Below are 13532 nucleotides of genomic sequence, written 5' to 3'. Positions count from 1 at the left end.
GATTAAGAATTCCTCCTATCAGTGAGGTCATATGATACATGTCTTTCTCTGATTGACTTATTTCACTCAGCATAACACCCTCCAGTTCCATCCACGTCATTGCAAATGGCAAGATCTCATTCCTTTTGATGGCTGCATAATATTCCATTGTGTATATATACCACATCTTCTTTATCCATTCATCTGTCTATGGACATCTTGGCTCTTTCCACCGTTTGGCTATTGTGGACATTGCTGCTATAAACACTGGGGTGCACATACCCCTTCGGATCCCTACATTTGTATCTTTGTGGTAAATACCCAGTAGTGCAATTGCTGGATCGTATGGTAGCTCTATTTTCAACTGTTTGAGGAACCTCCATACTGTTTTCCAGAGTGGCTGCACCAGCTTGCATTCCCACCAACAGTGTAGAAGGGTTCCCCTTTCTCCACATCCCCGCCAGCATCTGTCATTTCCTGACTTGTTAATTCTAGCCATTCTGACTGGTGTGAGGTGGTATCTCATGGAGGTTTTGATTTGGATTTCCCTGAGGCCGAGCAATGTTGAGCACTTTTTCATGTGTCTGTTGGCCATTTGGATGTCTTCTTTGGAAAAATGTCTGTTCATGTCTTCTGCCCATTTCTTGATTGGATTATTCTTTGGGTGTTGAGTTTGATAAGTTCTTTATAGATTTTGGATACTAGCCCTTTATCTGATATGTCATTTGCAAATATTTTCTCCCATTCTGTCGGTTGTCTTTTGGTTTTGTGGACTGTTTCTTTTGCTGTGCAAAAGCTTTTTATCTTGATGAAATCCCAATAGTTCATTTTTGCCCTTGCTTCCCTTGCCTTTGGCGATGTTTCTAGGAAGAAGTTGCTGCGGCTGAGGTCGAAGAGGTTGCTGCCTGTGTTCTCCTTTAGGATTTTGATGGACTCCTGTCTCACGTTTAGGTCTTTCAACCATTTGGAGTCTATTTTTGTGTGTGGTGTAAGGAAATGGTCCAGTTTCATTCTTCTGCATGTGGCTGTCCAATTTTCCCAACACCATTTGTTGAAGAGACTGTCTTTTTTCCATTGGACATTCTTTCCTGCTTTGTCCAAGATGAGTTGACCATAGAGTTGAGGGTCCATTTCTGGGCTCTCGATTCTGTTCCATTGATCTATGTGTCCGTTTTTGTGCCAGTACCATACTGTCTTGATGATGACAGCTTTGTAATAGAGCTGGAAGTCTGGAATTGTGATGCCGCCAGGTTTGCTTTTCTTTTTCAATATTCCTCTGGCTATTAGGGGTCTCTTCTGGTTCCATACACATTTTAGGATTATTTGTTCCATTTCTTTGAAAAAAGTGGATGGTATTTTGATGGGGATTGCATTGAATGTGTAGATTGCTCTAGGTAGCATTGACATCTTCACAATGTTGGTTCTTCCAATCCATGAGCATGGAACGTTTTTCCATTTCTTTGTGTCTTCTTCAATTTCTTTCATGAGTATTTTATAGTTTTTTGAGTACAGATCCTTTGCCTCTTTGGTTAAATTTATTCCTAGGTATCTTATGGTTTTGGGTGCAATTGTAAATGGGATCGACTCCTTGATTTTTTTTTTTTTTTTTTTAATAACATCTCTGAAATTAGGAACATGTGTTACCATCAGTGGTGTCTTAGCACTGGGTCATGATTTTGTTGGCAGTGTTTTTTTCTTTCTTAGTGTTACCTAAAATAATGATGTGTCTTATAATTGATGGCATCTTAGATTCTGTGAAATATATTCAGCACACTTAAGATTCATGAAAAGTCACAATTCCCATTTTTTTAAAAAATGAACTTTGGGCACTACATTTTGCATTAAAGTTTCTTTTTTCAAAATAAAAAGTGGTCTAAAAAGACATGTACAAAAGTGTTCATAGCAGCTTCATTCAAAACATCTGAGAAAGAAACAGCGTAAAGGTCTATCAACAGGGGAATGAATAAACAAATTGTGATGTGTTCCTATAATGCAACACTTCACAGCAAAAAGATGAATGAATTCCTGATACATACAACAACATGGATAATGTATTGAATGGAAGAAGCCTGGCCCAAAGGGTCCACACTATTCAATACATTTATATGAACCTGAGGAACCAGAAACCTGGTTGATGGTGATAGAAATCAGAATATTATAATTACTCTGTTGGGAAGGGGTCATGCACAAACCTTCTGAGGTGCTAAAAACATTCTGTATCTTGATAAAGATGTTGGTTGCATGTGTACATACCTATGTAAAAATTCATCAAACAGTACACTTAAGATTAGTATACTTTACGTACTAAAAATATACAGTATAAACAAAGGTGGAATATGAAGGTCAGTGGAAAGTCAACTATGAAGAATTAGTCCCCTAATGTTACTTTATTTGTATATGTCACATTGTATGAAGGTCATGTATTGAGTTGTTTGCAGAGAATGAGAGTAAAGCTATATATTCATAGTTTAGGGAAAGATTTTTTTTTTGAAAAAAAATAGTTGTTTCTTGTGTCTTGAAACTGAGCATGAGCCCCAGGTGTATGAGGATGGGACTGGCCTAGACTTACATGTTATGCTTTGTTAAATGAGTGTAGCATTCGGTGGTCTAATTTTCTTCCTCTTCTTCTTCCCTTCCTTCTAAACTCTTGTGATTTATTTAGATTAATTCATTGACTTGTAGTTTCTGAGTCACATCTTCTGGGCACTCTGTGATGCACTGGAATGCACAGAGGGGGGAAAATATGGTCCATATCTTTGAGGAGTCCATGGTATATAGGTCACAGAATCATAATATTTGATTAATGGTTTAAAAGTGCTGTGTTTGGGGTGCCTGGATGGCTCAGTTGGTTAAGCATCTGACTTTTGATTTCAACTCAGGTCATGATTCTTGGGGTCATGAGATTGAGCCCCATGTGAGCCTCTATGCTCAGCAGGGGAGTCTGCTTGTCCCTCTCCCTGTGATTAGTCCTGTGATTAATATAGATGAGAAAGTGACTAATGCTGAGGATATGAGAGCGTTTCATAGAAGAGATGACATCTGAGCTGGATCTTACAGGATGAGTAGTCCACCAGGTAGAGAAGGAGGGACTAGCATTATAGGCACAGGAAATAGGATATCCAAAGGATTGGCAGACCAACAGTGTAGACGTTCAAGTGAGCTTTAGTAGAGTACTCTGCTGGCTCTCTATAGCCGTTTGTATTATTTACACCTTGCACATATTTAAGCCTTCCACCAGTAGGCTTTTAACCATTTACATTCCTTCCTTCCTTCCTTCCTCCTGTTTGCTCTGTTGCCTAATGCTAAGGAGTCTACTTTCAGTTGTCTTTGACCCAAGAGCTGAAACATTAGTTACTAGACCTTTTTTTTTTTTAAGATTATTTATTTATTTGACAGAGAGACAGAGAGGGAACACAAGCAGGGGGAGTAGGAGAGGGAGAAGCAGGCTTCCCGCCAAGCAGGGAGCCCAATGCAGGGCTCGATTCCAGGACCCTGGGACCACGACCTGAGCCGAAGGCAGACGCTTAATGACTGAGCCACCCAGGCGCCCCAGTTACTAGACCTTTTTTTCGGGTTTAAAATAACCTTCCATTTCCCCCTTATTGGAAGAGCCCTTCTTTTAACATAAAGACCTCCTCAAATCTCACTTACGTGAAATCTACTGAGGACTAATTATTTGGGAGATGGTATGAACTATTTCCAGGGTACGTACACTTTTTTGTGCAGAGTTGTTTGAGTGGTTCTCGACTCAGGCCGAACCTGAGTAGGGCCTGACTCTTCCAATACTCATGGCTTAGTCGTCACCTGGGAGTGGGAGGTGTGACACCAGCTTTACTGACGAGGAGACCATCCCTAGAGAAGCCGTGTCATTTTATCCATGGTCCGAAAGCCACACACTTGCCCACCAGGGGTGAATGCTCCTGTGAATGAAACAGGAGCTTTCTGTTCTGAATGGATTCCTGGGATTTCTTTCTTTTTTTTTTTTTTTTAAAGATTTTATTTATTTATTTGAGAGAGAGAGAGCATATGAGAGGGGGGAGGGTCAGAGGGAGAAGCAGACTCCCTGCTGAGCAGGGAGCCCGATGTGGGACTCGATCCCGGGACTCCAGGATCATGACCTGAGCCGAAGGCAGTCGCTTAACCAACTGAGCCACCCAGGCGCCCCGGATTCCTGGGATTTCTGTGTGACCATTATCCTGACATGAAAATACAGGTCAGGAAGCTATTACAGAAGCATATTTTTGATCAGTGAGGGAGAGAAAAGAAGTTGGAACAGTTTATTACAGATCGTAAGCATCCAGTGAATGCTGTTATTACTCTCAAACCCTAGCCCGTAAGTCCCCACTGCACCTTAGAGAACTTCGGATTACAACTTTATTCATCACTTTAGCAAATATTTATTAAGCATTTATGTACCTGGCACTGGGTATAATATATTAGTGAATAAGGCAGTCAAGGTTTTTGTCCGTAGGACCTAGTATGATAGTGGAAACAGACAATAAACAGGTAAACAAGAAGATAAATGTTATATTACAGATTGTGATACGAGCTATGAAGGAAACAAGCAGGAAGTATATTGGATCATAGGGTGGACAGAGAAGGCATTTCTGAGAAGGTGGCATTAAATTGAGACTTTTAGAGTGAGAAGGACCCACACATGCAGTCATGTTGCATATATCATATACATGAGGGAAGGATCAAGGGTGACTTTCTGCTCTCTGGCTTGAGCCCCTGGAGGGGCAGTGATGCCACCCAGAGCAAGGGGAAGGCTAAAGGTAAATGGTTTGGGTGAAGGTTAGGAAGCGGGCTGTGAATGGGGATTGAGAGAGTCATTTTGTACGTATTTGGTTTGAGATGCCTGTGAAATACTTCAGCAGGTTTTTCAGTTAGATATAGAAGTCTAAACCTAGAGCAGAGGTTTGGGCTGAGGCTTACATTTGCAAGTTATCTAGGTGCTATTTAAAGTCACAGAAATGAATTGAACACACAAAGAGAACAGAGTGCCCAGGACAGAGCCTTGGGGAATGCCAGCATTTACAGGTCGTTTGGAAGAGGGAGAGTAGAGACAGAGGAAAGAGAGAGACGAGAAAGTCTGAAGATGCTAAGAAAGCAGTACTTAGAGGTGGGCAGGGAGCACGAGGAGGCCCAAGAGCTCAGCCTCTAGTACTTTCTGTGCCAGTGCTTGGTCCTTCGTGTTGGTCAGTGGTGTGGACTGTTATTTTCTGAAACGACATGGGGGAACACTTGAGTTACTAATTCTTTTTTTTTTTTTAAAGATTTTATTTATTTATTTGACAGAGAGAGACACAGTGAGAGAGGGAACACAAGCAGGGGGAGTGGGAGAGGAAGAAGCAGGCTTCCTGCAGAGCAGGGAGCCCGATGCAGGGCTCGATCCCAGGACGTTGGGACCATGACCTGAGCCAAAGGCAGCTGCTTAACCAACTGAGCCACTCAGACGCCCCGAGTTACTAATTCTTGATTTTAAATTCCTTGGGGCAAGAGCTGTGTTTTGATTACTACTGAATGCTCAGCACCTGGCACGTGGTAAAACCTTTTTGATGTTAAAAGTTCCCAGGATAGCAGCAGTATTATTTTATAGAATACAGTTATTTAGGTTTGCATGACTTTAAAGAAGCTAAGGAATTTTCTTTCTTTTTTCTGGTTTTCCCCACCCAATCAGGTTTTCAAGCTAGAAATGCCCTTCTTCAGTCAAATCTTTCTCAAACTCAGCTAGCTACTATTTGGTGAGTTTGTCCATTAATTATGATTTTTAACTATACATCCTCTATCGTAAGAAAAATACTGTTTCTGTAAAAGTTTTGTGACTCAAAGATGTTCCATAAAAGCAGCCATTTGAAGGCTAATGCAACCTTGAAAGCCAATAAAATTGTACAAATTGTTATTCTTGACAATGTAGCATGTAATTATTTTGCAAGTAAAACTAGTTTGCCTTTTCATAATGGCATCTATGGAGAATTAGGGAATATCTCATTTTTAATTTAGAGCTAAATGTGTTTGATAGGTGAATTATCCATGAAATGAGACAAGCCACCTTTTCAGAAGGAATGTTTCCCTTTCTGTTTCAAAGTTTCTCCCCTCTCTTGTGCGATAGGACAATGAAGGGTAAAAATAAGCTCACTTTTCCATATATATTTACATTTCACTAAAATATGTTAACCCAGCTATTTTCCTGTCGTTATTCTTTTTTGAAATTAAATATTAAACTCTTGAAAATACTTTAAGTAGACTTTGTTTATAAGCTGTGAACGTTCACATTTGCTTTAGGACCCTCGCTGACATTGATGGTGATGGACAGCTGAAAGCTGAAGAGTTCATCCTTGCGATGCACCTCACCGACATGGCCAAAGCCGGCCAGCCGTTGCCACTGACGTTGCCTCCTGAGCTTGTCCCTCCGTCTTTCAGGTGGGTACCTCTTGAGGTGAAGAGGCATGGTTTTGATTCCTGGGCAGACGTGATTATTACATTGCGATCTCCTGAGGCCTCTGCTCTAGTTTAGTGGGAAGTTAAACATCAACGCTGCCATTCGATTTTGGTATTTAATGAGTTACACCAGGAAGGAGTGGAAATAGGTGTGTTTCCACCATATTATAGATAAGGAAACTGACAAGAGATTAAGAACACACTTGCTCGTGGATAGCAGTCAGCTAAACTGTGATGCGAATCCAGATCTCTCTGGCTAGACAGTCCATATCCTGCTGTACAGTGTAGCTCTAGACCATATTGCATTCTAAATGTCTTTAATACTGCATTCTAAATATTAAATGGCTCTAGTCATTGGTAGTATATCTGTATATACAGTCTAGAAATTCTCAGACTGCGTGATGCTAAATTTGTTTGTTTTCTGCTTTTCTTAGAGGAGGAAAGCAAATTGATTCTGTTAATGGAACTCTGCCTTCATATCAGAAAATTCAAGAAGAGGAACCTCAGAAAAAGTTACCAGGTAACATTGAATGTCTAAGTTGAATATTTACAGTGGGTTCTCTTAAATTTTACCTTGAGATGTAAATGAGTATGTAGAATCATTACATTCTTAATATTTTATATAAGAGAAAACTATTTGACGAATGGGTTGGATTTTGACATCAATAAAATGAAGATAGTAAAAAAATGAGAAGTGTATTTAGGAGGAAGAGACAGTGTATGTATTTGGCAAGAGTCTGTATTAGACATCCTAGTTAAAATGTTTCTCCCACTTTAGGAAAAATCACTGGAGCAAGCTTTGTGATGAAGTCTTTAGCTGTAAAGAAAAGTTTAAATATTGGTTGAAAAAGTATATATGCAGATGTTTTAAAGTATTAAAAAGTTAATGAACTATATCAAATAAAACAAGTATATAGCCATATAGCTTTGTTTGTCCTTGAAGAAAATGCTGAGAAAAAAGTTGGAAAGTATTTTTATTGGCAGTAATAGTAAAATTATCTCTCTCTCTCAGATGGATTCAAACTTAGAAATTTGTTTTCCAAAAATGAATACCCTTAGACAAAAGTAAATACTTTACTATTTACATTTGAGTTAAAATTATCCTTAGGGGAAGTATCTACAGAGTAACAGCACTCAAATGATCAGGAGGCATGAGAGTGTTGAAACTGGAGTCCACGTTCTTGGGCTCTTCATGCGAGAGTGCTTACAATATGCTTTATTTAGTTACTTTCGAGGACAAGCGGAAGGCCAACTACGAGCGAGGGAACGTGGAACTGGAGAAGCGACGCCAAGTGCTGATGGAGCAGCAGCAGAGGGAGGCAGAACGTAAAGCTCAGAAAGAAAAGGAAGAGTGGGAGCGCAAACAGAGAGAATTACAGGAGCAAGAATGGAAGAAACAACTTGAATTAGAAAAACGCTTGGAGAAGCAGAGGGAATTGGAGAGACAGCGGGAGGAAGAAAGGAGAAAAGAGATAGAAAGACGAGAGGTTATTTTTAAGTTATTTTTTTCCTCAGAAAATGATTATATTTAATAAGTGGCTTCATTCCATTTGAATTAAAAATGGCTATTTTTGTTGTGCCTCTTTCTCTGCATCATTCATTCTTATCCTCTCCAACTCTGAGCCTTTCCTTCCCTTGTGAAGGGTTTTCAGGGCCAATAACTGGGAGAAAAGGCCTGTCTGCAGGTGATAAGTCATTCAAAGGAGGACTGATTGCAAAGCTGAATTGAGTGAGGAGCTGAGGTTAGTGAGCCAGAGGAAGAAGTCCATCCAGGCAGGCCATGAACAAAAGTAAGCCTAGGATCCAGAGTAAGAGGCCACAGAATTGGAGCAGCAGAAAGCTGAGACTGGGGAGTCGAAGGTCTGGAGGGGAAGCACGAGGGTGGGCTTACACAGGTCCTTGGGATAAATGCTGTTGTATGGTGTCCCTACAAGGACTGGCTTTGTTTTAAGGGGCTTGGGATGGAGCTCAGAAATCATAATGACACGGAAGTAATGTCAGGAGAGGGTTTTTCTTCCTTGATACCAGAATAAAGGTGCGATTATTCCATTTAACACTTTTATTTCTGAAATTGTCTTTTTGTTTAAGAAAAAAGTACAAACAAGAAGATGGTCCCATGAAGCAATCAAAAAGTCTGATGGGTGATACGGCTTTTGTGGAAGTCTGTAGGTTAGGCCTACTGATAAAACTGGGTTTGCCCAGTTTCCTAACGTAGGCACTGAAGCCCACTAAGTGCTAAATGCTGCCTCACCTTTATCTTTGTTATCCCATCAGTTTTTGAATGATGCAAAATTGTTAATTTAAAAATTTAATATAATTCATTATTTTCAGGCAGCAAAACAGGAACTGGAAAGACAACGTCGTTTGGAATGGGAGAGGATTCGTCGACAGGAGCTTCTCAATCAAAGGAATAGAGAACAGGAAGAAATTGTCAGGTTAAACTCTAAAAAGAAGAGTCTTCATCTCGAGTTGGAAGCATTGGTATGGCTGAAGTTTAAGTGAAATTTCTGAATGATGCTAGAGTTACCTGTTGAAAAATGTCATTGTTTTTTATTTTTTTAATTTTTTCTTAAGATTTTATTTACTTAGAGCGCACACGAGAGGGAGAGAGAGAGAGAGCAAGCACGAGTGGGGGGGGAGGGGGAGGAGGGAGGGGCAGAGGGAGAGAGAGAGAGAAGCAGACTCCCTGCAGAGCAGGGAGCCCGACAACACGGAACTCAATCCCAGGACCCTGGGATCATGACCTGAGCTGAATGCAGACACTTAACCGACTGAACCGCCCCGTCATTGTTTTTTAAACCTACCTCATGAATACATGATGTTTCCATGTGATTGAATAGTCATGTTTTCATGTATGCTTAACAGTCTGGACAATATAGTTTACCAGACAGTGACTCAGAATGCTGAGAATTAGGTTTCGGTCTCAGTTCAGAAACTGACAAAGTACGTATTCCTGGGCAAGACATTTGCCTTCTCTGTGTTTTGCTTTGTCCATCTGTAAAATAAAGAGTTGTGCTAGTTCGGTAATTTTTTTTTTTAATTTTAGTAATTTTCAATTTTGAAATTGGTGTCTAGAAGATTGTCTGCAGAGGGGTGACCAGCAGTGGGAGGGCAGATGCCAAGGCAGCAGGGCAGTGCTCCCTTCTCCCCAGCACTTCCCATGACTCATGACAGACAAGCTCAACAGTTACCTGCTTTGCTTTTCTTGGAGTTTTATCTAGATTTGCTTGGAAAAAAGGATTTTGCTAAAAGAAAAAACGATTTGAAACTCCTGATCTAAATGGTCTCTTAGGATTCCTTCCAGTTCTGCAGGACAATGGTTCTTAGCTAATATTGACCAGTATGCTTACAGTTTTTACACATCAGATGTCAGAGAGTCAAGTTGTTTAAAAGGCTTTGTTGCAAATGCAAGGCGAGAAGATAGAAAGGGTGTAGGGAAGGCATACTATTCTACCCTAGATTCCATAAGCCTGACCTGATAGTATAATAGGATTTTGCAAAAATACGTGTGTAGCCATGTTGTGGAGCCAAGCTTAGATCTTCTTTAATTAGAGTCTAACATTTTATTTGGTTGATGACTTGAAATTAAAATTTTTAAAAATCACAACATTTGTAGTCATAGGTACTATTTTATGCCTTCAAATGGACAGGAAAGCATATCACAATGTATTCATGCCATAGTACTACAAAGCAGGCCTAAAAATCTTTAACTTCTTTGTGTAGCTACTTGGATTTCTGTCTGTTTGACTATATTTTTCCTTAAATTTGACCAATTGATTGAACGCTTTTCCCCCAAGAACCTGGATTGCATACCGAGCAGTAGCACAGATTAATGTGCAGAGTCTGGAAGGTCCAGAGTCTATACATGCTGAAGATAGTAAGGCTATCTTACTATCACTAGGGTGGACAGTAGTAGGGTGGACATAGCATATTCCTTTTAGCATGTGTTTCTCAAATACAAAACATATTTTTCAGTAAAAACATTATCAGTGATTTTTAAGCTTCATTTCTCCTCCTCACCTTGCTGTATCAGTTGGCTAGGGCTGCCATAACAAAATACCACAGACTGGGTGGCTTAAACAACAGAAATTAATTTTCTCACAGTTCTGGAGTCTGGAGTCCAAGATCAAGATGTCAGCAGGTGTGGTTACTTCTGAGGCCTCTCTCACTTGGCTTGCAGATGGCTGCCTTCTTGCTCTTTCCTTACATGGCCCCTCCTCTGCCTGTGCATCTCTGGTGTCTGTTTTGTGTCCAGATTTTCTCGTGTCATAGGTCAGGTTATATTAGGGCCCATCCATATCACCTTATTTAACCTTATGATCTCTTTAAAGACCGTATCTCCAAATACAGTCACATTCTGAGGTCCTGGGGATTAGGACTTCAACATATAAATTTTGGAAGGATACACTTCAGCCCATAACACCTCACCCTTCTCCTTAGCCTCCATTAAGAATCTCTGCTGGTTTGTGTTGGGTATTTTTTCCCCTACTTCTCAGAAGAAGGGGAAAGGAATATTTGGTGTAGGAGAAGAGAATTGTGCCAAAAAGGCCCTCCTGGACCCTGTTTAGAGGAAGTTAGATGACAATGTAGAGGGTAGAAATAGAAGCTTAGAGAAGGTAATGCTGAAAGTCACATATAGATGTTTATTTCTCCTCATTATTCTTTGAGACTGTCTCTATTTTAATATTTTATATTAATGCCTAACTGCTGAATTCAGAAAAAATTCAGTGTGCTATGTTTGTGCTTGCTCATATAAACATCTGGGCTCTTATGCTCTGAGAATGGTACATTTCCTGCTAATAACTGTCTGGAGTTAACAGATACAACCTTAGAACACGTTCCACTTAGTTTTATTTATTTATTTTTAGGTAGGCCCCATGCCTAATGTGGGGCTCGAACTCACGACCCGCAGATTAAGAGTCACATGCTCTACAGACTGAGGCAGTCAGGTGCCCTCCACTTAGTTTTAGATATTTATCTAGACTGAGTATAAATGATAAATGACATTTAAAAGTTTAAATAAGAATATGATTCTCCTGGGGCACCTGGCTGGCTCAGTCGTTAAGCATCTGCCTTCGGCTCAGGTCATGGTCCCAGGGTCCTGGGACCAAGCTCCACATCGGGCTCCTTGCTCCGCGGGAAGCCTGCTTCTCCCTCTCCCACTCCCCCTGCTTGTGTTCCCTCTCTCGCTGCCTCTCTCTCTGTCAAATAAATAAAATCTTTAAAAAAAGAGAAAGAATATGATTCTCCTGATAGGAGCTTTTCCCATTAGCATTTTATGTTACCATATATTTGTATGCTCTTCCTATAGAATGGCAAACATCAGCAGATCTCAGGCAGACTTCAAGATGTCCGACTCCGAAAACAAACTCAAAAGACTGAGCTGGAAGTTCTAGATAAGCAGTGTGACCTGGAAATTATGGAAATCAAGCAGCTCCAGCAAGAACTTCAGGTTAGTCCTTTGCTGCTGAATTGTCCATAAATGTGAGCAGTTCATAATTCTTCCTAATTTAGAATAGTTTTTGTTTTGGGGTGATGAACCCCTCTGGGTCTCTGATGGACTTCATACCTAGAAGGAGGTAAATATACACCATCTTGTATAAATATCAGGAAGCTCAGATGCCCCCTAAAGCTCTACTAGACATCTGGTTAAACTCTGCTTAATATTTGTACGTAAATGGATGTTTATCACTTCGACTTTTAAGTCTTTAATAAATGTATAGATATACCTATACGTTAAACTAAGTTTATTGCTGCTACTATTAGGAAATTTTGACTTAACGTTATTCTTTCACAGTTGTGGTGAGAGTGTTGAATGTGTATGTCCCTCGGGGACTTAGTAATCTTCTTTACCTTTGCAGTAGGGTCTAGCTCAGTTATCGTGGTTTGCAGAATCAGAACTCTGGAAGCATTCTGCATCTTTGGAGTCCTCTTACTAAATTTCTATTTCTGTATAGACTAGCAATTAATTAACAAAGTCTTCTTACTGTGTCACAGCTGGTACAGACAGAGGCCAAATAACATTTCCTGTCTGATTTAAACGTGCTTCCCTAGTTATTCCTGAGGCTTTAGTTTCTCTCTGATATTTATTCTGGGGTGTCATGACCTGCTTACAAATACCATTTATTGCAGATAGCAAAGGCACCTCTCACCTTGTGCCTGTGGACATCCATCAGTAGACTGAAAACTGTAAGACTTCTAGATACACCCCATTAATAAGGACTTTCTTCACTACCTTTTCTCCAGCCAGTCATTCATAAATGTATTTATGTTTAAATATTTGTATTTTAAATCACACATAATTCCATCCTAATTTATTCATAAATTATAAGCAGTTTACAGCTACGTATTATTCCTATACTAAGTTTTAAGAATGATTAAATCATGTATTTAAGTTTTCAAAAAATTCTCAAACAACATGACAGAATTTTAATTTTTTTGAACTTTTTTTTAATAAGGATTATAAAAATAAGCTTATCTATTTGGTACCTGAGAAGCAATTATTAAATGAAAGAATTAAGAACATGCAACTCGGTAACACACCTGGTAAGTCTCTAATGTTTGTTTTACCTGTTTTATTCTTCTCCGAATGACTGTACCAGTCATACTCTGTTGTTAAAATAGCATTATTCTGTTATACATAGCATTTCTTGTCTGTAGTTAAAATTTCAGAATAATGTGAAAAAATCACAGATGTTATGTGTATTTTGGCAAATCCTACACTAATGGTAAAGAACTGTTCAGGAGATTTTACCATGGGACCAAGCCTGTGAGATTCTGGGTGATAGTGTACAGCAGTGTTAGGCCTAAGCAGAATGGAATGCCCTTCCCAGACCTTTCATATCGCCTAATTGATTCATATAAAGACTTTTACCTGCTTGGCCCTCTGACACCTTTGGAACAAAATAGTCCAAGGTAATTTGTGGGTTGTAACATTTTTCTTTCTTTTTTTTTTTTTTAAGATTTTATTTATTTATTTGACAGAGAGAGAGAGACAGTGAGAGCAGGAACACCAGCAGTGGGAGTGGGAGAGGGAGAAGCAGGCTTCCTGCTGAATAGGGAGCCCGATGTGGGACTCGATCCCAGGACTCTGGGATCATGACCTGAGCCGA

At 39.8% G+C, this 13532-nt stretch overlaps 1 protein-coding gene across 7 annotated transcripts in view; it reads left to right on the top strand.

The window, feature by feature from the left end:
- Nucleotides 1-13532, top strand: part of ITSN2 (intersectin 2) — a 139888-nt gene that overhangs the window by 43742 nt on the left and 82614 nt on the right. For all 7 annotated transcript variants that reach the window (XM_027621651.2, XM_027621656.2, XM_027621652.2 and 4 more), the window contains 7 exons: nt 5660-5723; nt 6265-6402; nt 6855-6940; nt 7645-7907; nt 8752-8901; nt 11732-11872; nt 12879-12966. In XM_027621651.2, coding sequence (XP_027477452.1) covers nt 5660-5723; nt 6265-6402; nt 6855-6940; nt 7645-7907; nt 8752-8901; nt 11732-11872; nt 12879-12966 — 930 coding nt within the window. The remainder of the gene's footprint in view (nt 1-5659; nt 5724-6264; nt 6403-6854; nt 6941-7644; nt 7908-8751; nt 8902-11731; nt 11873-12878; nt 12967-13532) is intronic.

Source organism: Zalophus californianus, chromosome 8 (genome assembly GCF_009762305.2).
Source record: "Zalophus californianus isolate mZalCal1 chromosome 8, mZalCal1.pri.v2, whole genome shotgun sequence".
Taxonomy (NCBI): domain Eukaryota; kingdom Metazoa; phylum Chordata; class Mammalia; order Carnivora; family Otariidae; genus Zalophus; species Zalophus californianus.
Note: the sequence above shows the minus strand (reverse complement) of the source record. Positions and strands in the feature narration are given on the sequence as shown.